Source organism: Hydractinia symbiolongicarpus, chromosome 3 (genome assembly GCF_029227915.1).
Source record: "Hydractinia symbiolongicarpus strain clone_291-10 chromosome 3, HSymV2.1, whole genome shotgun sequence".
Lineage (NCBI taxonomy): Eukaryota > Metazoa > Cnidaria > Hydrozoa > Anthoathecata > Hydractiniidae > Hydractinia > Hydractinia symbiolongicarpus.
The window spans coordinates 26038096-26062199 of NC_079877.1; the positions used below are offsets into that span (position 1 = coordinate 26038096).

At 34.7% G+C, this 24104-nt stretch overlaps 3 protein-coding genes across 3 annotated transcripts; 2 read left to right on the forward strand and 1 right to left on the reverse strand.

Moving 5' to 3' along the window:
* Window positions 1–2150: 2150 nt before the first annotated feature.
* Window positions 2151–3757, reverse strand: LOC130636999 (tigger transposable element-derived protein 4-like). The gene is made up of 2 exons (XM_057446853.1): window positions 3145–3757; window positions 2151–3094 (listed from the first exon to the last, which is right to left on the reverse strand). The coding sequence occupies exons 1-2, from the start codon at window positions 3755–3757 to the stop codon at window positions 2151–2153; spliced, it is 1557 nt and encodes a 518-aa protein (XP_057302836.1).
* A 5696-nt stretch (window positions 3758–9453) lies between these two features.
* Window positions 9454–11493, forward strand: LOC130635466 (neuromedin-U receptor 2-like). The gene has a single exon (XM_057444798.1). The coding sequence runs from the start codon at window positions 9729–9731 to the stop codon at window positions 10950–10952; it is 1224 nt and encodes a 407-aa protein (XP_057300781.1). The 5' UTR covers window positions 9454–9728; the 3' UTR covers window positions 10953–11493.
* A 1213-nt stretch (window positions 11494–12706) lies between these two features.
* On the forward strand, window positions 12707–16640 carry LOC130636495 (C5a anaphylatoxin chemotactic receptor 1-like). Its single transcript, XM_057446235.1, has 2 exons — window positions 12707–13013; window positions 15083–16640. The coding sequence occupies exon 2, from the start codon at window positions 15116–15118 to the stop codon at window positions 16313–16315; it is 1200 nt and encodes a 399-aa protein (XP_057302218.1). The 5' UTR covers window positions 12707–13013; window positions 15083–15115; the 3' UTR covers window positions 16316–16640.
* Window positions 16641–24104: the final 7464 nt, after the last annotated feature.

Genomic DNA, 24104 nt, shown 5'->3' on the forward strand with positions numbered 1-24104 from the left:
CTTTGGCTTTGCGGGAAACATCACGTTCAAGAGAGAGTAGAGGATGCAAAAAATTAAAGAGAGGACTCCTTATTTCAGAAGAAACAAACAGAAAAAAACAAATAGAAGAACATTCGCGACTTGAAAATTAACTGTTTATTCTCGTTCCTAGAGTTCTTTAAGATTAAAACCGAGTTTATCTTAAAGAGCTCACGGGTCGAGAATGGCGAAGTACCATAGTACCCAAACCTTGAAACGAAACGAGTAACACTGATGAAATATATATAACGTTTATACAACAACAATGTCGTCCATTGTTGAGAATTACATGCACCATTACACAATGTTGTCTAAATAATACACAGAAAACAGGAGATGCTTTACGAACGCTGTGGACGTACCAATCACAACAAGAACATTTTGGTCAGTAGGGTCTATTATAAGAAGAAACATATAAAAGCTAAACTAGTGTAAATGCTTTTATGTTCCCCACTGTTTGAAGTGCTTAGCGCTTCTATGGTCCTACCACATTTAGTTGAGGTTTAACAATTAAATAGTGAACCTATGCGGTACAGGGAGGTTACGCTGTTGAACTTAAGCCATAAAATTGGGCCATAAGTATCTATGGAGCCACATCTCGTCGGAACAAACATAATTCCCGCCGGAGCACGTGTAATTTTGCGAGAAAAAACTTTTGCAATTATTTTATTGACAATGTTTTAAAGAGTTCAAAGCTGAAGGAAGCGGAACTTTCCTTCATTAGAATATTTCATTGTCACAAAAGAGACCAATGCTTGCCTATGATGGACCACTGATATTTAAAAATTTTGCTAATACTTTTTTTGCACAAATAAGTTGTTGGAGAATAGTACACCAAGAGGATTCTTCCAACCTCGTCTTTAGAACTCTTTTTCTCTTTCTGACAATCTCAGACGGCGAGAAGAAAAAAGAGCCCTGGGAACGAGGTTGGGATTCTCCAAGAGTGAACAAATATCCTCTTTCAAAAACCGGCTATATTCCCGCAACTTAATTTGTTCCTTTTTGTTGTATGAATGAACATGGAAGAGAAAAAGATTACTCTTGTAATTATCCAAACTTGTGTTCATTTTGCCTCTTTACATCATAAGAAACCCACGCTCATTCAAACGAATAGAGCTGATGACGAAGTTGATATAAGAAGCGTTGGGATTGATTGATGTTGGCACCGTCTGGTTAGACCTAGTGATAAGATCTTTGTAAATCGGAAAAAATAACTGATTTCTAAGTTTGACGTATGTATTGTAGTTCATACAATAATTGCCACCCATTTTCTTTATCAGACGATGAAAATAAGTAAATACACAAATCACTTATTCGGTGATACTTCGTATCAATTCGGTGATTACTGGCGCGGCTTATAATTGTGCATGTCTCTTGATTTGGTTCGAAAAAAATATCAAAAAAATAGAAGGGTATGTCTGGGTGGAAAGATGGGTGTGGTGGTTCATTTTTATTCCTCAACAACCATTAAAACCATTCTACTTCCTTGCTATTTTTTGTAAGGATTCGGTTCAACAAATTTAGTACCAGACCATTCAAAATTTATAAAATTTTTGTCCGGGCAATACGATAATTTGTCATCATTCAGTTTGCCCTTCTATTTTATATATGCATAAGAAACTCAATTGTCTTCTCAACAAAGGGTAGTTTTCTACAACTGTTAGAATTTCGATATTGGCCAAAAGTGCATCACATTTCTTTAGTCATTATAAAGCTTGGCTAAATGATAGGCGTTTAGTCTCGCATATTCACGCCTTGAAGTACAGTGGAATCCCTCTAAAGCGGACACCATTGGTGCAAAAAAAAGTGTCCGCTTTAGAGGGATGTCCGCTTTATAGGAAGTTGACCAAAAAATTAGTTTTAGACCTAATGTTGACCAAAAAAGCTTTTTTTGTAGTACTGGCGGGTATCATGGGGTGACTTGCAACACTAGGGTAGACGGCAACATCAATAGATTTAGCTTATCGAGCAAAGAACCCAAGTTGGCTGTGTAAAGTAAGTTTAGCAGCTCAAATTTGTCGGTGTTGCAACCAACCTTTAAGTGTTGCTAAGGTTATAAACTAAGAAACCAAGTTATATTACGAAGATATATTTCATTTATCTTATAGGTCTTTCAATACACGTTTTTCTCCCTATTTGAAATAATCTTTGATTGAGGATTGTTTTCTATTTTGAAGCTGAAGTTCCTCAATCTTTTTCCTAATGGTTGACAACATTTCTTGGCATGTATCATCAAAAATAGTAGATCGCTTAATTGTATCAAGCATAGTGATTAGCTCGGTGAAACCAAGCATTTCTTCTTCAACCACGTCTTCACTCTCATCATCATCCTCGGAAATCTCTTCGACCTGACATGCCATCTCTGGATTTTCAATTGCGTTAATGCTAGCTTCTCGGATTTGATGTCGCCAATTTATTTCTAATTCGTTAATTCTTGGCTCCGAAGCTGGAACATCGGCGTCAAAATCGATGTATTCTGCAGCAGACATATCTTCAGTTAATTCCTTCACCAGAGCTTCAAATTCCAAGTCATCTTCTTGATCTTCCATCAATTCACTTTCTCCTTGAACTACGCCACATTTCTCGAAACAATTTTTGATGGTCAAGTTGGTTACTTCTTTCCACGCATCTTGAACCCATTGAATAGCCATAAGTATGTCTACGCTCTTGATAATTTCAGTTGCAGATTTATTCTTCTGGATCCTTGCAAGCACGTATTTGACCAGTCTTTTTCTGTACTTCACCTTGAAGTTTTGGATGATCCCCGCATCGAGTGGTTGAAGCCTTGAAGTTGTGTTCTTCGGTAAGAAAATGATTTTGATTTGTGAAAACTGGCCTATCATTGACTCCGGATGACAGGTGGCGTTGTCCAGAAAAAGAATAACTTTTCTGTCCTCAAATAAAAGTTTTCTGTTAAAACGTGCCAGTACAGTTTCCATTACTTGAGATGTCATCCAAGATTTAGGATTTGAAAAGTAGTGAACGTTAGCTGGACGCGATGGATCTTTCAATTTTTTAAAACAACGCGGGACTTTACTCTTCCAGATAACAACAGGCTGGTCGATCTTTTCCCCAGCTGCATTTACAAAAAAGCGACAGTTAATCTAAGCTTTGACTTTTTCCCACCTTTTGCTTGTTTTCCTTTTTCCACTAACCCTTTGGCCGGTAGAGCTTTAAAAAAACAGCCACACTCGTCCATGTTCCAAATATTTTCTAGTGAATAACCTTCAACCAATTCTTTGATCCTCTCCATCCAGGAAGTAACCGTTTCTGTAGAAACGTCACCAGCTTCACCAACAATACGACGTTCTTTGACGGAATATGTTGTTTTCCAACGATCCAACCAACCGTCAGAGGCGGAGAAATTATCAAAATCGCTGTTCTGAAGTTTTTCCTTAATTTCCAACGCCTCCTCTTTAAGCATTACACCATTAGGGTAGATGTTAGAAGCGCAACATCTTTTGTACCATTCGAATAAGATCTCATTTATCTTGTGATACTTGCCATGGCGGTTACGTTTTTTTGTTTTCTCACGAAAAATTTCATGTTGTTCACGAATTTTCTTTTCGTCTCTTAAAATATTTGCTGCGGCTGTCTTTCCAATCTTGTAAATGTCTGCTAGTTTTCTACATCCAAGTTCTGGATTTTTTTTGGCGAAATCCAAAAACTTGATCTTATCATCTAATGATAAAGTTTTCTTCGCTAGTTTACCAGCAAGCTGCTGCTTCGACATTGCCATGTTGAATGTGCATTAGAAATTCAAAATTCGAAATTCTTTCCAGTTTAAAATTTTACGCTGCAATGTTTTCACGATTCGAATGCTATTTTAAAGTTAAAGAAGCTGAAAAGAACACAGATATGTCGAACGTTCAACTAAATGAGATGCTTCTCAAAAACATTGACCAACAGATTGAGATTATCCTTATAAAACAGAAAGAATATCGCTTCGACTCGTTTATCCGTGGATACCATGCTTACATGGACATATGGAGCCCAAAAGTCGGAGAAGAGAATTTTTGTTTAAAAGCGGAAGAAGATAACGAACATGACAAGTTTGCTGTAGCTGTTACAGATGACGATAAAGTAGTTGGGCACGTCCCTAAAAACCTTAGCAAACTATTCAACAAATTCATGTCGCTTCCTAACTGTACCATCGGATGTAAAGTGACTGGGAAGCGAGTGAACCGTGGTGCTGGCTACGGACTAGAAATTCCTGCCCAGTACCAATTAATTGGTGTTGAAAAGGCAGTTGAGTGGGCCGAGAAAAATATAAGGAAAGTGTTGGACTCGGTAAATAACAAAACTCAAAGATGTACTAAGTAAAATGGTTTAAATTTTAAGAAAAAGTGACATTTCATCTCGTTATTTTTCCATTGTCCGCTTTATAGGGAGTGTTTATAAGGGAAACTGTCATTTGGTGCAAAGATTTTTGTCCGCTTTATAGAGTGTCCGCTTTATAATCGTCCGCTTTATAGAGATTTTTTTATGAGAGTTTGACCTAAATTCTGCCGGTGCAAAAATTTTTGTCCGCTTTAGAGGGCTGTCCGCTTTATAGGGTGTCCGCTTTAGGGGGATTCCACTGTACAATAAAAGTCAGAGGATACAGTAATGTAAACAAAGAAAACATGTTCAATTTGCGTTTCGCAGTCTAGAACAAATAAAATTAGGTGCTTGGGACGGTTAAAATTTGTTCAATGTTAACAAAATAAATGTTCTCTGCTCCTGAACTAACTCTGGACACAAAATATGGAATGGATACTGTTCTGATGTGTTGTCGAACACATCAGTCTCCATTCTTACACGCGATTAGACGCCTATTGAACACCAAGCTTAAATATACGTACTGAAAAACTGGCTGATGTCATATTTGTAAATACATCAGCTTGTTTGTGTTCTAAAATGTGTACGTTACGAAACAACCCAATTCACGATTTGGAGAAACCTCAAATGTTTGAAAAAGGGACATTGTGGTGTCAGTAACAATTGCAAATATTAGTTTAAAATGTTCACGGACGTGCATTATCTAAGATTTTGCCAGGCAATGAACAAAAGTGTAACTAGGGTGAGTTTATGCTTTGTCAACTACAAATGAATCACTCGCTGCAGTCTGTTGAAAACTGTTGCTTACATATCCACGATTGAAGGGATACATGAGAATGGAAACATTTTTAAGAAAGAAGGGATACAGAGAGGATATACATTTACCAGAGAATGGATACATATTCACCAGAGAATAGATATATATTCACCAGAAATTGGATACATATTCACCAGAGAAGGGATACATATTCAGCAGAGAAGAGATACATATTAAGCAAAGAAAGGATACATATTCACAAGGGAAGGGCTGCATACTCACGAGAGAAGGGATACATATTAAACAGAGAAGTGATACATATTACCTGAGAAGAGATACATATTCACCAAAGAATGGATACATATTAAACAGAGAAATGGTGCATATTTAGCACATAAGTGATACGTATTTACGAGAAAACGGACACATACTCCCCAGAGAAGGAATACAGTGTGTGTTAAATTTCTCCATGGATCTAAAGTTTAAAATTTTAAATCGTCAAATATATTTTTACTATTATTCACACTTTTGGCAAATACAACTCAGGAAATTCAGACAGCCTTTTCTTAGAAACATGCATAAAGTGCTGTTGAGATAACCTACAAATACCATGGGACAGAGGTTGTCTGTAGATAAAAATTATTTCTTCCACACACGACAACTAATTATGTTACTCAATAAGTAATAAGACAATAGCCGACCAACTTTATTAATTCATAAAATGTAAACATTATAATATATAAACCCCTAACCTTAATTACGTTCAGCTTGATGACAACAATTTAATAGATTCCGATATGGTTCAAAATAAATGAAAATCACGTGTTTTCTCTATAATCACTGATAACAGGGGCCTTCGATTTTCATGGAGGAGGTTGATGTAGAATCTAAGTGAAGTTGTTGCCATGCCAACAAAGCAGTTTGTTACATGACCATACAAAACAGACAGACTTGATGACAAATTAAATTACAACATGATGTTCCGTTCTCTTAATACCGTGCAAAGTTGATGTAGATTAAATTAATCTCGTTAAGATCGTGAAATAATAGTTTATTTTAAGAATTTCGAATCTGCACTTTTTCCTCTGAATTTTTTCAGCCCTCCAGCCCTCCAGCCCCCCAGCCCTCCAACCCTTCAGCTATTTGATATGTTTTATACATATTGTGTTCTTGACCTAGGAAAAACGACAGAATATAAGTAATCCAGGTTATAGACATAACATATTATTGTTTGTTGCCTGATGTCAAAGCCTCTAGCGATTATTTGACGGCTAAAGACCGCTTCGGCGTTGACATAAATGTTAAAAACGAAAGAACCCCTGGTTACGAAGTTGCGTAACAGATTAGATATTGTCAACTGGTCTCTTATAAGAACAAAATAGAAAATAAGAAGAATCTTTTTGACAAGCTCTATTTGTTAAACAATGTTTTCTTCTGTATGTAAATTAAATAATAAGAGATTGATGCAACTTTCCCCTTACTAGAATCTATTTTACTAACCGGGTTTACAGAGCTGTAAAGGCAAAACAGTCTGGGAACTAAGTTGATGTTAAAGCATTCCAGAGTGTTTTGACAGTACATAATTTTTTAATCGACTGATGAAGTATCTTCCATCGTTGACTTTACTTTCAACTAGATCTGATTATCTTGCCAAAGCAGACTAGTTATCTAGATAGAGATTACAAAATCCATCACAAGAATTTTCAACCTTGCATTAAAAGGACTACGAAACAGAAGGTTACGCACCCCTTTTATGACTTACACGAAAGTCATCGCTACGTCAATAGAAGAATTATAAAACTAACAAAAAAACCCAGCCGGGCTGTTCTTCTTTTTTTGCCATGAAATGCTTTCTATAAATTGGTCAATAATTTTAGAAAGAGTTATCTCTGAAGAAACGTTTATGAATTTTATTAAACTCCGAAATATGTATTCCTAACAAAAATTCACTGGGAAAAGAATCAGAAACAAATTATCGCGATGCGTAACCGTCGCTGCGCGCTTGTGCGTCCGAGTAGCCCACTGGAAACAAAATTACGAGCTTAACTTCAATATGGCAGCATTCCAGGCAAATTCTTTGGTCGAAATCATCTAATTACGTCAAAATTATTTTAAATTATGGAGCGAATAGCACCAAATAACTTCCTTATATAGGGCAATGTCGGAAACCGTTTATGCCCGCTACTTTCCGACGTGTTAAAGATCCAAGCAGACTTTTGTCGTAATATTAGTTTGCAGAAAATTAAATGAACACTGCGCTGGAGGGTATATAAATTACAAATCTTGTATACACGCTAAAAACAACTTTAAAAGAACGCGGGTCTCAAATTTTGCCAAAAAATAAGAACAAAATAAGAACGGCTTCAGGCTTTAATATTTTTTAAAACGAAAAACAATTCGAGTCTAAATTTTGGCATAAAATAAGAACAATCCAGGTCATTATTTCTTTCGCAATCTTCTAACTAACGATATTGTTTTAGCTTGTAATTTTTTTTTTCTTGCAATTAGTATGCATGAAAATGCTTACATTGACTCGATGGATCATTAATACAATTCTAGTAGCTTTATTAGCCACAAAATCACACATTTTTTTCATATCAGCACATTAATTGCTGGGAAATTCAAGAACAAAAAATTCATAAATAAGAACACGATGAAGGCTATATTCCGGAGTTGTGTTTTTATTATTAAGAACAAAATAAGAACAAATCAGTCTATAAAAGTCTCGAAAAATAAAAAGCTAGCCTCAGGTCGGATTTTACCAGTTTTTTGGAAAACAACGTGTCTCCCTCCCTTGTTCCTTGCTTTCTTTTTACCACAGACAAAACAAAATTATGCAATTACAGTCAGGGGTTTGGAAACAAAGTGGTGATTTTTCTTTCACATCATTAATCTAACAAGATCGATAACTTTTAATGTGATTTCTTAAGATAAAATCTTTAAAATGTGTCACTCAGCCTCTCCTGAACGCGTTCACAGATCTCATTGTGTGGAAAAAATATCGATATGAAGACATCGCGGAGGAAGCTCTTTAGTCGTCTCAGTAAAGAAAAGTTTAATCTTATGAAGAGAGTTTGACAACAAGGCATATTCGTTTATTCTGTTTGTATAACATTTCTGTATTGTGTGTTATTAAAAACTTGTGATATACTGTCCTCTTTTGTTGTATTGATAATATTTGTAATCTATAGACAGGCAGATAGATGGTAATTTGACACAGATATTCAACGAATCAATAACAACGCTATATACACTGACTCACGTAACCATCTAGTAATTTGAGTCTATACAAGATTTTACAAATACGTTTCTTATATGAGACCAAGCAAACGATCACCTAGTAAAAGTTTTCTAAATTCTTAGGTTATTTTATTATAAAAAGTTTCTCAACAAGTTTCTTAATTTTGTCAGTATACAAGAAGGGTATTCAATCAACAAATATATACAAAGAAAATAGAAATAAGGTCTATTTTGCTATACATCATTTAAAATATGTTTCGGTAAAATCGGGAATTCCGTTTATTAGGATAACCCACTTTATCTTTGTCCAATTTTTTGTTATCCCTAAATGCTAATACCTGAATGCTAATCGAATGGCATTGGTTGACTGCCACCAGTCAGTTTCTTATAAAGTGGTTTCTTATACAGAAAAACGTGCATATGATGTCCAATGTTTTCTAAGAAACAGGAAGTTCAGCTTCAGTCTGAGGTTTCTCAATTTTTATAATTTTTATAACTTTAGGTTCAAATACTATTCGCAAAATGTTAAAATTAATTTTGCGAAAATTTTTGTTAAAAGATAATTTTTCATGCTTGTTGTGCAAAAGCCTCGATGTTCTTATATGCTTTGTACTTCTTTAAAAATATAGCGTGTGTCGGATAATAAATAAGGTCTTAATTTGGGTGCGAAGTGAAGAAAAAGGCTACATGGCCTCGCGCAGTATCTTAGCTTGGTGAAAAAACAATTTTCGTTCTAAAAATAAGACCACAATTATTGGATCAAATAAATTTCATTTACAAAACCAGTTTTTTACAAACAAGGTTTTGTTTTTCCGAAAAACTTTCATGTTTTAGGAATAAGACCATGTTAATCTTTCTCTGTCATGCACGCTGATTTCTACAACAAAATGAAGACCTCGATGAAGAAGTTTGACAACTAAACATCGGAAAGAAAAATATTTATTTATAATCCTAGGGAAAATAAAATAGTCTCCAAGGCTTAGAACAATATCTGAGATTATTTTCGGTCACATAAGTACTTTCAACTCTCCATCGCACGTAAGTTAGCGCTAAAATGATCCTATAGATGTAAGAAAGTCAGCCGCGGTGGTGGTCGTTAATATGGTATTTTGAGTCTTGTGTGTCGGAACTTAAAAAGAAAAGTTTTAATTTCTTTAATATTGATTTATTTAAAAATAAAACAATTTATTCTGAAGTTTTCCTTCGTAAGGAACGCAGGATCAGTTCTTTCCGTTTTTCTGGAAAGAAGCTAATGCCAGCAGTTGGAAGCAGTTAATATTCAAAAAGAACAAAAGTTATCAAATTTTGCCGCTTAAATTCATGGTAGACTTCCGTTTTTTTTTATTTACTTATTGCGGAAGTTATCCACGCTAGAAAATAAATAGCCGACAGGATGAACAGCACCGTGCCGACACTGTCAACCATTCTGCCGAATGTTACCAACACAACGACGACAGCTATGCCAAAAGAAAACAAATTTGACTGGCGCGATATTATAATTATTATCGCCTTATGTATAATTCTTGTGATAGGAGTACTTGGGAATTGTCTGGTTTGCCTTTTGTTTCGAACGAGCAGAAAAACAAAACTAGGCACGATGGAAAGCCTTATATTTTTGTTAGCCATAGTGGATTTAATCGCGAGTATTATCAACCCCTCGCTGTATATTTACTGGCAAGTGACGTTTAACAAAAAATGGCATTTCGGTGTCGTGGCATGTAAGATTTTACCGACTATAGCAAAGGCGACAGTTTCTGTCTCGCTTGGTATTATTTTGATCATCACAGTAGATCGTTGTGTAATTATAGTTCGACCGTTTCATCCGCAACCCCGAAAATCAGTCATTTATGTCGGCGTTCTTCTTATAGTGGTGATATCACTTATCAAGGAGTTGCCAAATATTGTTTACTTGGAAGATGTACCAGGAGTAACCTGCGTAGTCCCCGACGCGAGCAACCCGAAGTTTGTTTATCCGTTGGTAATAATGAACATATTGCGGGATCTTGTGTTCTTAACAGTGTTTGTAATCACCTCGTTTTTGATCTACAATGAATTGTATAACAAGGAGCATTTAGCTGCGTTAAAAGCTCAAAAAGATATCAAAAAAACGAAAGAAGTTGTAGTTATGCTCATCACAATGGCCGTCGTATTTATCATTCTCGTTTTCCCTCGTGACATACTACATACAGCATACGCCATTTCGTGGCTCTCTCCTCCGGGGATCCCATACACAAAATTCGTACGCGATATTAACGCCATTTTGAAAATTTTACATATGTGCAACAGTGTGTGTAATGTATTCATTTATGCGGGATTGCACGGTCGATTTCGAAGAGAATTGATAAATTTCGTCAAAAAGCTTTTCTGCCGTGTTGCTGAACGACGTAAAATGACGCTATATTCTGAAACGTCGGCATCATATGACGATCAGTACAGTGCATACTCAAACAAAAACATCAATTACGTATGCCCTCCAACACAGTGGGAGGAAAACCATAACTACAGACGCACAGTCACCAATGTAACAACAATGTCGGACATAACCGACCTATCACTTTTGTATCCGATTGATATGGATGAAGAGAAATTCCACCAACTTTTTGAGACAGACATGTAAAGATTTGTAGGCTTCATTTATTTTTTGAGAAGGTGGAAGCAAAACTCCCAGAATTATACAGCTTACACGTGATATTGTCTAATTTCGCATAAATTGTGACACTCATTCATGGTGTTTCTTTTCTTATTATCATATATTTCACACGTAAATTAACTATATGTTATCAACGAAGGAGAAGAATTAATGTATTATACTTCGAAATGTAGATATGACACCATACACCCTTTATTGTGGAGATCTTTCCTTTCTATACCCTTCCTTGCCGCTGGTTGCTGTTTAAGCGCTCTTTTTTATGTAGTTACAAAATGGTAGAGTTTTTAGAATTTTCATTGGTTGTTGGATAAGATGTTCGCTGCAAACGTCCCAGAAGCGTTTAAAGATTCTCACGCTCAAGTACATGCTGTAGAGTATACGTTGTGTATTTTTAAAATATGACCAAAAAATTAAGTTTTTATACCGCGCGGCTAGTGAATGCAAGATTTTAAATGTTAGCTAATATTTTCTTTCGTAGCTTCATCTTAACTTTAACATCTAGAAAATGTGCATCGGTAGAGAAGTTTTGTTGTCGAAAAAGAGAACAAAAAAAGTTAAACAGTTAAAATTCTGCTTTTTTTGTTTTGTTTTTAAATGCAAAAGCAAATCTTCTGTAACCCTAATATATCAGGCTCTTTTTCCTTTGTGTAACCCTGAAAAAAGGAGTTTAATGACGTCATAGGTATCAGAAATAAATCTTCACGTGATTTTTGGTAGCTATCTGGTTTCAAGCTAAAAAAGTAATTTTAATGACGTCATTAAGGCCAAAAGTGACGCCTATCTGCAAGAAAATTTCTTATTTTGACGATAAAAGATGTCATTAGGCTTGGAATATAATTAGAATATGGCATTTAAAGGCAATTATTGACGTCATTAGGATCAGGAAAATGACACCACTTGTTTGAATCAACATTTCCTTTAAACCTTGTCTCTAGGCAAGATTTAAATATGCCTTTTAATGATGTACGCTGTATAATGATATAATGTAATTGCCAAATAACTTTACAAGGCTGTACAAATCGGAAGAAGCGTTAGATCTAGGGGACTGAATCAGTGGCTACAACTACGTTATAACTCAAAAAAAAACATCAACTTGGGAAATCTTCCATTCTGTTGAAATATGTGAAATATTTTAATCACACGAACATACCGATGAAAATAAGTAAAAATTAATTAATTAGAATAGATAATTAATCTTGCATAATAAAATTTTATTAATCTCATGTTTTCATCATGCACTGTATACAAAACGTTTTCCCCCCAACATGATACTGCAGACTGTCCCTGAAAGAGTGTCCCTTCGCGATAGGCTCTTAGCAAACCGGTAGAGGGATGGGAAATAAGAAGGGAGGCCTCTTCCTAAGAATTCAAAAAATAAAAATGGAATGTTATTCTCCTTTTAATAACAACGTTAGGGTTTTGTAGTGCCGTTTGTTTTGTAAAATTTTCTACCCCTTGGGGATAAACTAACTTCTTGGATAGTCCTATATCATTGCTCCTTCCTTCCTCTCACTCTCTTTTCCGGTAAAATTTTTAGGACTGAGCACAAATTAAAGTTGTACTCCTTTGCAAACCGAAGTTAATAAGGTTTTTGGATGGCAAAGATTAACTTGTATAAGCCAGAGAATGACAAGCAAAGTTCGTATTAAATCACGAAATCTTTAAATCCATTCGTTTATATCACAACTTTTAAATTACTTTTCAAAAAACCCTGATGTGTTCCTCTTTTTCTTACCTGGTAAAACCTCGCCATGAAAACGAGATTATAGAATTGTTAGCCGGTGTTTTTGTTTTATTTATTGGCTATTTTACACGTAAGAGTTAAAACGGAATAAACATACGTGAAAAATTTAGCGCTAACAAGTTATGTCAATAAATAACGAATTTTTGTGAAGAAAAAAAACAGCATATAGTCATCTTTAAAAAAAAAACAAGACAAAAAATTGATTTAAGCGATCAGAGTAAGGATTTGAAATTTCCATTAGAATTTACATTGAATCGAAAACAGTAACAGTATAATCAAAAAAGGTAAGTTAATATTCCATCTATACATATTTACACTTGGTAGGGGGTCATATGAACAGACAAAGCTTTTTAGAGCTTCCCCACAGTCTTTGTTTGACTTTTAACTACTTCACTGATACAAGATTACATCGCATAAGCTCTTCTAATCTACCCGTAAAGTCTTTTGGCGCTCGTTTCGCTTGCTTTAACACAAACAAGAAGTCGGATCAAATTTTATCCACTAGATGGCTGGTATAATTTAATCAGTGCTTAACGTGTTAACGTTGTTTGAATAACGTTGGCACAGCTAACACTCACAAGTTCTCAAGCAGGAAAAGGAATGTAATACAGTCGACACTCGTTATCTCGAACTTTTACCATGTCGAATTACTATGTCCATTATATATTATATTACTATGTCGAATATTTTTACCCAGTTCCTTAAAACTTTTTAGCAAATCTAGGCTAAAAAACGTTTACTATCTCGAACTTTCACTATATCGAAATTTTTTACTCCGTGCCTTGAACTTTTCAAACAACTCTAGGCTAAAAAACGCTTGTTATCTCGAACTCCGTGATATTGAACTTTTATTATCTCGAATTGTTTTTTGCCACTACCTTGGGAGTTACAGATAACGAGTATCGACTGTATTTGTAATTTAATTTGTAAAGTAAGTAAGTAAGTAAGTATTGGGAATTTTTAACGTCCTTGGGGAATCCATCCTAACGGTTGGCTCCTCCTCCCTTCCGACTGTAACTATGTTACATTACCGCCAGAGATACGTATAGCAATGCATTATATTAGCAGTAGAGCTGCTTCTATATGCCTACACAGATTACACTATTGCCCTCATGATTTGTGGTCCGAGATCAGGGTGAACCATTATCAGACGTGCCTTAATAAATTAAAATTAAGAATATACCCATTTTTCGGATAAGCGATTTCCGAGTCTTACCAATTGTGTACTGCATGTAATTTAATTGTGGCTTGCAGTTCTGGGAACCGCGGATCAAATCTCTCCACTTCCAGGCTGCATGTGTTAACAGAGTATCTATTTTATGTGCCAAAAATATATCTATTACTAACAGAAATTTAAAATAGAAATGCAAAATTTCTCTCGTTCTTACACAAAAAATAATTATGGTAATGTACTCCGTTTGTATTATACCACAATTGTGCCATGTTTTATGTTGTCAGATGGCACTTTACACCCTCCATACTTTTAAGGCCTCAAAAGCTTATACCAAATAGAGTTATAGAGGGTTAATAAGCCTGTGGTGGTGAGAGGATTTTCTGTTTTTATTTCATCTGTTCTCCGTCAAAAAAAAAATCGTTATGTGCTAGAGAATCTTTCTATCTTATATTTGATTTTGTTGTTGTTTACACAGCCGTTTTTCTTTTACACAAATGTGTTTTTGTTTTCTAACATGAACGTTGGTATGTAAATCGCGACAAAATATAAATATATGAAATAAAAATGACAATTAAGTAAACTATAGCATTGACTAATATAGAATATCTTGATTATCTTAAAATTGATTTTTAATTTCTTTATCATAATTTTACTGATGCTCGGGTGGAACCACGGAAGATATGGGCTTGTTCTAGAGCACTACATAAGTGAATGGGTGGAGGCGGGTTTAGAAGGAATAAACAGGGCGTTGGAAAATGTCTTAGAAAGTGGGAGAGTAAGAGAAGGTACGAGGGGGCGTTGATTGGAAAATAAAAAGCATGGATTTTTCGAATTACATAACATGTTAATGCAATGCATTATTGTTTCACCCTTGTTCCCAGGGCTAATTGCCTATGATAATGAAAAAATATATTTCCCAGTCTTTTTTCACATCAAAAAAGCAAAAAACGCTACAAACGGGGGTGAATCTTTAGCCTGTCCTGAATTCCATCCACACGGATTTTGCAGACTAAGTGAATATAAGAAATTAAAGGTATCCATAAATGCATTTTTTAACTGTCCACAGTGCTACCAAAGGAGATTCTTTAGCCTAATCAAGTGAGAGAAATTATGGAGAAACGGGGGTCCTTTTTATATAAATATCCTGAATATCATTTTCCATCTAAATTTCTTCACTAGGTATATGTTTCACGAAAGCAAACTAAATCCAAAATGGTAGCCAGCCCCAACGTGACAGACTTTAAAGACGGATCATATGCATATCCTACAGAGCATATAACTAACTTTGACACTAAAGATATATTACTGGTATTTTCGTTCTGTTTTATATTCACAGTTGGTGTAGCGGGAAACTCTCTAGTTATTTATTTATTGAAGTTTAAAAATTCAAGAGCGTTAACAACGACGGAAACTCTGATTTACTACCTTGCCGTCGCCGATCTAATGTCTAGCATATTCAACCCGATCATGTTCATATACTGGACACTTACTTTTCATAAAGCGTGGCATTTCGCGGAAATCGGTTGCAAAATATTACCAAGTGCCACAAGAGTTACTGTCAGTTTTTCTATTGGCATCATTCTAATCATTACACTTGACCGGTGCCGTTTAATTTGTCAACCTTTTGAGAAACAGCTGAAAAGCTTTCAACTACACGTAGCCGTAATCCTTGCGTTAATTTTGTCCATCGTATTTGAATTACCTTATCCGATTTATCAGGAAATTGATCCAAAAAGTACGTGCCAAGTTCCCGATTCGGCAATACCGGGATTTGCCTATCCAATAGTGACGATATACATTTTAAGAGATACTTTTTTCATCGGAATCTTTTCGGTTACCGTGTTTTTTATACGAAGAGGTTTATACGACAGCGAAAAAATACACACTTTGCAACAACAGTCAGAACTTTATAAGCTCAAAAGAGTTGTCATTATGTTAATTACCATGGCAACTATTTTCACGCTTTTAGTCTTCCCGCGTGATATTTTACACGTGACATTTATCATATCTTGGCTCTCTCCTCCTGGACTGCCTTACACGAAAGCTTTTCTAGACACAAACAGTTTCTTGAAGTTCCTTCATATGTGCAACTGTATATGCAATCCGTTTATCTATGCAAGATTACATGGAAAATTTCGAAGAAGGCTAGTTCGTATGGTTAGGAGATTGCTTCAAAGAGAAGATTACGACACTATAGCAGAAGAGAGAACTTTTATATCCTTTGATTTTGTCCAATCAATGTACCCTAAATCACGTGACACAAAGATGTCTCCTAGTGGACCAATTCAATTTCGGTTAACCAGAATGAGTGCTAATTTAGCGAAAAAGAAATGTTGCCACAGAAAAGGCGGCAAAATAATGAGAACAGTTAGTTACTACGCAAACTGTAATGAGAAAGTTACGTCGATATAAACAAGCTAGTTTTTGGTGCTTAGTTCCATTAGCGCTTATCTGACGGCTTTTGGAGAGTTGCCTGTTTTAATCATTGAGCAAAACAGATTTATTGTTGTCTTAGGCAAAATCTAGATAAGCCATCATCAATCATTTTAGCTCAAAGGAACGAGAATGCTCACATCGAGATGACTTTAAGATGTCAAGTTATGGGTAAAAAAATCAATAAAGTAATGTATCATTTGAAAGTACTTGTAAATATATTATATCTTTATGCACACTGGAAAGGGCTAGAGAAAATGAGAATAGTTGTTATTTTAAAAAAATAAATACTTAAAGTACAGTATTACCATTTTCTTTTTTGTTAGCTATTTAATTTCTGGTAGATTATTTTGTGCAGCAAAAAAATGCTTTTTATAGTATCCTCTAATACTACGCGATATTTAGAGAGTTTTTACCGGTGCAACTGCGTTTTGTCTGTTAATAGATCTTTTTCGTATCCATTTTCGTTCCGCGAAATATACACACCAAAATGTCAAATAACATGACAACGGGATTAGTTTACTGTTAGTTGGTTGGAAATATGGAGCAATTCTAGTCTTTACTACCAGAAAAAATAACTGCAAAATGTCTGGAAGACCATGTAACTGTTTTAAAAAAGGATACCTTCTGTTTATGAAAAGAAAACATCTGGTAGATACTGTGGCATTGTAAACAGTTTAACCCCCTCTGTGGCCGAAGTAACGTCCACAGAGTAAGATAGTAACACCTACGGCATAATCAAGGCTTAGTGTGCAAACGTCACATAACGTCAAGACCTCAGAAAACACCCAGACTACATTTACTCAGCTTCAAGATCACTTTGTTTTAAGCACTGTTAAATACAAACACTAAATTAAAAAAAAGTATGTAAAACTTAAATCGTTTCAGTTTTGCTTCAATGCCTCAATTTATTCAAGGCTATTAAGAATATCCTAGTAAAAGAAGTAAACAGAAAAATCTTGTTAATAACAGAGCTGCTTACTGATATGTAAGGCAAAAATTAGGTATGCTCATAACTAATATCGCTTTTGTGTTATTCTGCATTTTTGCATGTATATTTCGCGAAACCAAATGGATATAGAAATAGGTCTATTAGAGGTGTCTGTTTTTTGGATTTTCAATAATTCGAGAACCGACTGTAAATATGTTTTGTGTCATCTTCTCTCTTACTTAGTCATATATTAACCATGCGATTTTTGTCGGTTTGGTTAAAAATTATTTATCAGTAATATTTTACTTAAAACAAAGTTTGTATTTAGTGTAAAATTTAACAGCTCCACCGCAGAAGCATTAAACACGGCTAAACATATCTCATTTCTTAAAAATCTAGATGCTTGACAAAAACAAAAACAAACAAACAGATTGTTAAGACCCTGCAGCTATTGGAACCTTTTACTGTAAGACGCACAGTATTCAAAATGTTTCCGATGATGCTAGGGACGATTATGAGATATTTCAGATGTTGAGTAGTTTGCTTTCGTTAAATACTTCTTTGGAAACTTTTATTGTAGTTTTCCTGGCATTCATTATAGAGTTCAACCTTAATTGGCTGTTTTTGAGAATTATGCTGTTACTTAGTGATGGTGATATCGAAAGTAATCTAGGTCCAACATACAACTTTGTTAAGTCTGTTCAAGGAATTTTCAACCAGGCCAATATAAAATATGGTAACAGTGCTGGAACTCAATGTGTCACAAATGCGTTATATGCCAAAGTATGGTCAGTTATTTCCAATGCCTTTTTGTGGACCCCTTAGGATTTGGACTACATATTAGATAATGGTGACAATTTCTATAAGTCGTTGAGTGTTCCTGGTGCTATTGCATTTGATGAACTACCTAACTCCATTACGATTGAGGGCGTCAACTTGCATGTGATGCTTTTGGATAGCATACACGGTGAACTAACATTGACTCCAAACAATTTTTTGAAATTCACAGAAGGCCAACAGGGAATAATGTTCATGACAGATGGTTTTACCACATCAATTCTATATAATAAATCACACTTCCTCCTTTTTGATTCTCATATCCGAAAGAGTGACGATTTTTTCACTGCAAATGGTAATTCACTGTTACTGATATCAAAATGATTTCTGATGTTGAAAACTATGCCAAGGATGTTTATTTGTGTCAGTAGAACAAAATTTCCCTATACTACGAAATACAACCTGTAAAAGTTGACTTGACTGAATTGTAGTCAGTAGAGATTTCTACATCTATTCATGCAAAAAGAGGTGTGAAAAATATGTAGCTCGGGCAGAAAAAATAAAAGCAACGAAAGAGAGAACTATGCAGCTCAGCATGAAAAAATAAATTAAAACGAAAAGAGCTCTATGTAGCTGATCGCAAAAATATTATACCAAAACAGAAGGAACACTATGCAGGTAAGCATGAAAATATCTAATTCAAGCATAAAGAGTTCTATGTAGCTGATCACGAAAATAATAAATTGAAACAGAAAGAGTACTATGCTATTAATGCTGATAACATCAATTTCAAGAGAAAAGTGAAGTATAAAATTGAATGAGATAATGTACTGATAATGTCATGTCAATAATAATGAGAAAATAAAGGAGCAATCTTGCAAAAGGTATCAAAAAATATAATTGCTAGTAATGCCAGTGATAGACAAATACTCAAGTTCAAAAATATTATTGAGGAAGGCCCATATTATATTTGTGTTGCATGTAACAGATGCTTATACAAACGATCTGTTTCAAAGTTTAGGGAAGAAAATTATACAATATGGCTTTTTTGATTTAAATTTTCCTTAGCTACAAGCTATGATAGACAATATTATGTTTGTCAAACTTGTCATAAGAAATTAAAATCTAAGAAACCACAAATACCATGCCAGTCTGTATCAAATGAGCTTCAGATTTTCGATTTTCCTCTAAGCTTCCCTCCTCTAAGAAAAATTAAACAAGTTTTGATTGCACAGAGATTGTTGTTTGAAAAAGTTGCAATAATGCCAAAAGGGCAATGTCCAAAACTCAAAGGAGCTATCTGTAATGTTCCTGTGAAAAATACTGATATATGTGATGTCCTCCCAAGACCGGCTGACAGCAATGGATTGATTCTAATAAAACTAAAGAGATAACTGATGTACAATGGTCAGGTTTATTTTGAACCTGTACGACCACAGGTCTTGAGTGATGTGTTGGAGTACCTTAAACTGAATAACCCTCTGTATCAGATCACTTTAATTGATTTGAATGGAATACCACTTGAGTTATTAAATTTTAATGAAAATGCTCAGCTTGAAATACTTGTAGATAATGGATCGGAAAATGCACAAGAAGGGTATGAAGAGGAGGAAGAAAATCAATTAGATCAGTATAGAGCAGCCGCTAATGAAAATTCCACACACAGTTGATGCTGATATGTTGGTTGTGGCTCCAGGTGAAGGAAAAAAACCATTATCCATCATCAGTGATAAAAATTGTGAAGAACTGGCACATCCTCACCTGTTTCCTACTGGTAAATTTGGTTATAATGTGGAACGTCTTACAAAGCTGAGTCCTACTAAGTGTTTTAACCAGTGTTTACTTAATTATTCGCAAAGATTTACATCTAATGCTGACTATATATTTTATGCCCATCATGTTATTCAGCAACTTAATTTAAAAAGCAGTATAAATATTTCCATGAAAAAATTATGTGGTAATAATGTAACTGCTGGTATTTTCACTGCAAATTTCAAGGAAACTCTAAAGTCTTTCAGAGCTAATGAAAAAGCTTTTAACTTTATGAATACTATCAAAGGTACACCTGCTTACTAGAAAAACATTTTTCATGAAGTTTTAGCTATGGCAAAACAATTAGGAACATCAACATTTTTTTAACATTGTCCTGTGCTGACCTGCGTTGGAACGAACTTGTGTTCATATTATTAAAACTCGATGCTTATTAATCTCACAAAAGATGATTTTGAGAATATGGACTACATGGAGCGGTGTAGAATTTTGAACATGAACCCTGTTTTGGTAAGACGAAATTTTCAATACCGAGTGGAATTTTTTTTCAAAGAGATCGTTCTCGATGGACCACGTGGTAAAGTTAAGTATAATGTGATTCTTGTAGCATTTAAAGTTAGAGGTAGTCCCCATGGTCATGTATTTTTATGGATTGTTGATGCACCAGTATTAACAAAAAAACAAAACAAGGAGGAATACATCAGCTTTGTTGATAATATTATAAGAGCAGATCTTCCAGACTCTGAGACAGAACCAGAGTTATTTCGTGCTTTAAAATGTTCCTGATTCATTCCCATTCTAAAACTTGTTAAAAATATAAGAAGAGTGTATGTTGGTTTAATTTTGAACATTTTTTCACAGATGAAACAATAGTAGCTGAACCTTTTAGTGATAAAATGTCTCTGCGTGCAGGGAAGATATATTGTCAAAGAGAGAAGAAATACTGAGCAAAGTCAAAGATTATATAAATTGCAACCTTTTTTGTAAGAAAAGAAATATCATTGATCCTCAAAGTGAGAATTTTGAACCTCCAGAAAGCATACCTGGTACACTGGAAATTTTAGACATTTCAGAGAGTGAATACTATAACGCCCTTTCTATATCATCAGATTCGAATTTCCAAGTTCATTTACGGCGCCCTCCCAATTCGTGTTTTGTGAATAGCTATTTTTTTCAGAGGGAATTCTTGCATGGCAAGCAAACATCGACTTGCAGCCGGTTTTTAATCACTATGAAGCAATAACATACATGTGTAAGTATCTTTCCAAATCATAAGATGAATGTTCGCGTGCAATGAAGCAAGCATTGTCAGAGGCACGTGAAAATAGCGACAACAAATATGAACAAATGATTAAAATTACAAACGCATTTTCAAATCATAGGGAAAACTCTGTGCAAGAAGCAGTGTATCATTTAATGCCTGAATTGCGGGTTCGAAAAACATTTCCTAAAGTAATCTGTGGAAATAGTAATTTACCAGAAGACGGTTTAGAATGTGCGAAAGTAAGACAGAACTTAAAGACCTACCTGATGGCAGTGTTGATATATTTAAAACAACCATGCTTGATCGATATTTAATCAGACCTGATACTTCTTTCAAAAGTGGTAAATATGCTGCTTTGGATAAAATGTGCTATGCAGAATTTTTAGTATTTTTTTATTTAGACACCATGACAACCAACCTTTAACTTTGAATGATGAGTCCATGGCAATTAATCACATTATTTCTACGTATCCATCACCGATACCTTTCATGAATTCTAAACAAAAACTTAAGTGTCGTAAGGTTTGTGCTTGTTGTTTTTATACTGTCCTTTTCGTTTTGAATCTAATTTACTTGATGATACTTACACGAAGAAGCTTAACCATGCAGGAGTTTTAAATATGGTCAATGTTAACAAACAAAAGTTAGAACCATATAGTGAGATTGTTGACAAAGCGTTTGCAACCTTTAGAGCTGACATGGACACTAATCAAGATCCATATGCACAACAGGAAAATGAAGAAGTTGACTTTTTTAGCATCAAAGGAGCAAGATGACACAGAAAATGGAACTGAACCAACTTGTTCCAACTTATCGTCTCTACCTAGAAACAGTATTGTTGTGGCATCAGACCAGGAGATTAATATAGATATCAGATCTTTTAACGCTAAGCAACTTGAAGTATTTGAAACAGTGTTCACTTGGGCTGGAAAATTTATAAAAAATCGTAACTGCATTTCACCTACTGATGTTAAACCTCTGTCTATATTTTTAACTGGTGAAGGTGAATGTGGAAAGTCATATTTAATCAAAACTATTTACAAGTCTGTCACAAAATTAATAATATACAAAGGTAAAAATGTAGAACAGCAAAGACTCTGTCTTGTAGCTCCAACAGGTGTTGCTGCTGTGAGCATTGGAGGTACAATGTACATTCATGTTTTGGAATTCATGGGAATTATTATGTCCCCCTTAGGTATAAAATGCAAACTTATTTACGAAAAAAATTAGCAGAGGTGTGTCTTATCATAATTGATAAAATTTCGATAGTTCAAATATACTTCTTGTCAATAACCACCAAAGACTAATAGAAATATTTGGAGGAACAAGTCGGATTCCCTTTGCTGGAAAAAGCATGATAGTATGTGGTAATCTTTATCAACTTCCCCCTGTCATGGGAAAGCGTGTTTGCTCAAATATGATGAATTTCTTGTAAGCATATTAAAGTTATGACATAACTTCAAGTTAGCTGAACTTACAAAAGTTATGCGACAGAAAAGCGATGATGTTTTCATTGATTTTTTAAACAATATAAGAACTGCAAATCTCACACCAAAGGATGAAAACCTTTTGAAATCCAGGTTTATCAGTACGAATGATCACAACTATTCTGTTGATGCCCTTCATTTATTTGCAGAAAATGCGCCTGTTCCGAAACGTGTAAATGGTACTTTGTGTAAAATAAATGCTATTGATGAAATACCAAATGATGTACCATCTCATATTATTGATGAAGCTTTGAATAGGAAACAAACTGATACTGGTGGTCTTACGAGACAATTGGTTCTTAAAATTGGTGCCCAGGTCATACTAACTACAAACCTATGAATATTGATGATGGATTATTCAACGGGTGTATATGGACTAATTATGTTCCAAAAATAAATGTGAAATTTGAAAATGCTCAAACTGGTGTTTTTAAAATATCAAAAGAGAACTACGCAAAGCTGCACCAAGTTGTTCCAATTGGAAGGACTGATACTGATATTTATGTGGTAAAAAGAAACCTGTCATCACCAGTTATCAAAAGAACTCAGTTTGCACTTAAGCTTTCTTGAGCTTGCACTGTTCATGAAGTTCAAGGTTTAAGTTTACTCAATGCTGTTATTAGTTTTGATTTATTCAGGTCAAGTCAATTCAATCCAGGCCAAATGTATGTTGCTGTGAGTTGTGTCACATCTTTAGCTTGATTGTATTTAGTGTATATCGTGGAGAAGAATTTTTATAAAATGTAAGAAATAATTTTTCCTACGAAGTGGTTGATGTCGTTATAAATAAACCCTATTATCATGCACCTCGCGCGGAACAGAATATTTTTGGATATTCGTGCAGTCGTTAGCTGAGAGTCGAATATCTCAGGAGATATCCGATATCGAATATGTGCTCGAGATATTCGATAGTTTCTTCGGCATTTTATATTTCCTTTACACATATAGTTTCTTTGAAAAATTACATGGAAGTCAATGAGATGGAGAGTTAAAACTAATTAAAAATAAAAAAATTATCAAACAAAGGATGTATCATATCGCACTCCATCTTTTATTGTTCTCGATAGTAGTACACAAAGGATAAGCAATCAGATGGAGAGCTGAAAATAACTGAAGCGCGAACGTTTTAAAACAACAAGAAACAAGAACAACAAAAAAGACAAAAACAAAAACAAAACAAATTAAAATAAAATAAAATAAAATATTGAGAGGTTCTTCGCTTTAGAAAATGAATGGTGCATGATAAAACAGATATTCAGCGCGGTAAAATCGAATATCGTAATTATTAAGTCTCGCTTAGTTTATGTTGGACTCCACTGTGCGTCGTCGAATATCACAAGCTCGACTGAATAATTACGGATATCCGACTTTACCTTGTTGAATATCTGCTTAGGGTACACAAAATTAAATTAATGTTTACAAGTTGCCGTTTGAAATATATTCGATTCTTAAATTCGAAAACACTGCATTGTTATCATGCACGGCACGTTTGGGCAATGGGAGGGTTGCTGTATGCAATAGACTAAATAGCTAGTTTGG

What these genes read in the sequence shown, in the direction of transcription:
- LOC130636999 (XM_057446853.1), bottom strand. Translation starts at nt 3,757, where the DNA reads ATGGCAATGTCGAAGCAGCAGCTTGCTGGTAAACTAGCGAAGAAAACT. An exon ending in AAAAGGAAAACAAGCAAAAG is followed by an intron (nt 3,095 to 3,144) that starts GTGGGAAAAAGT and finishes TTGTAAATGCAG; the next exon opens with CTGGGGAAAAGATCGACCAG.
- LOC130635466 (XM_057444798.1), top strand. Translation starts at nt 9,729, where the DNA reads ATGAACAGCACCGTGCCGACACTGTCAACCATTCTGCCGAATGTTACC.
- LOC130636495 (XM_057446235.1), top strand. Translation starts at nt 15,116, where the DNA reads ATGGTAGCCAGCCCCAACGTGACAGACTTTAAAGACGGATCATATGCA.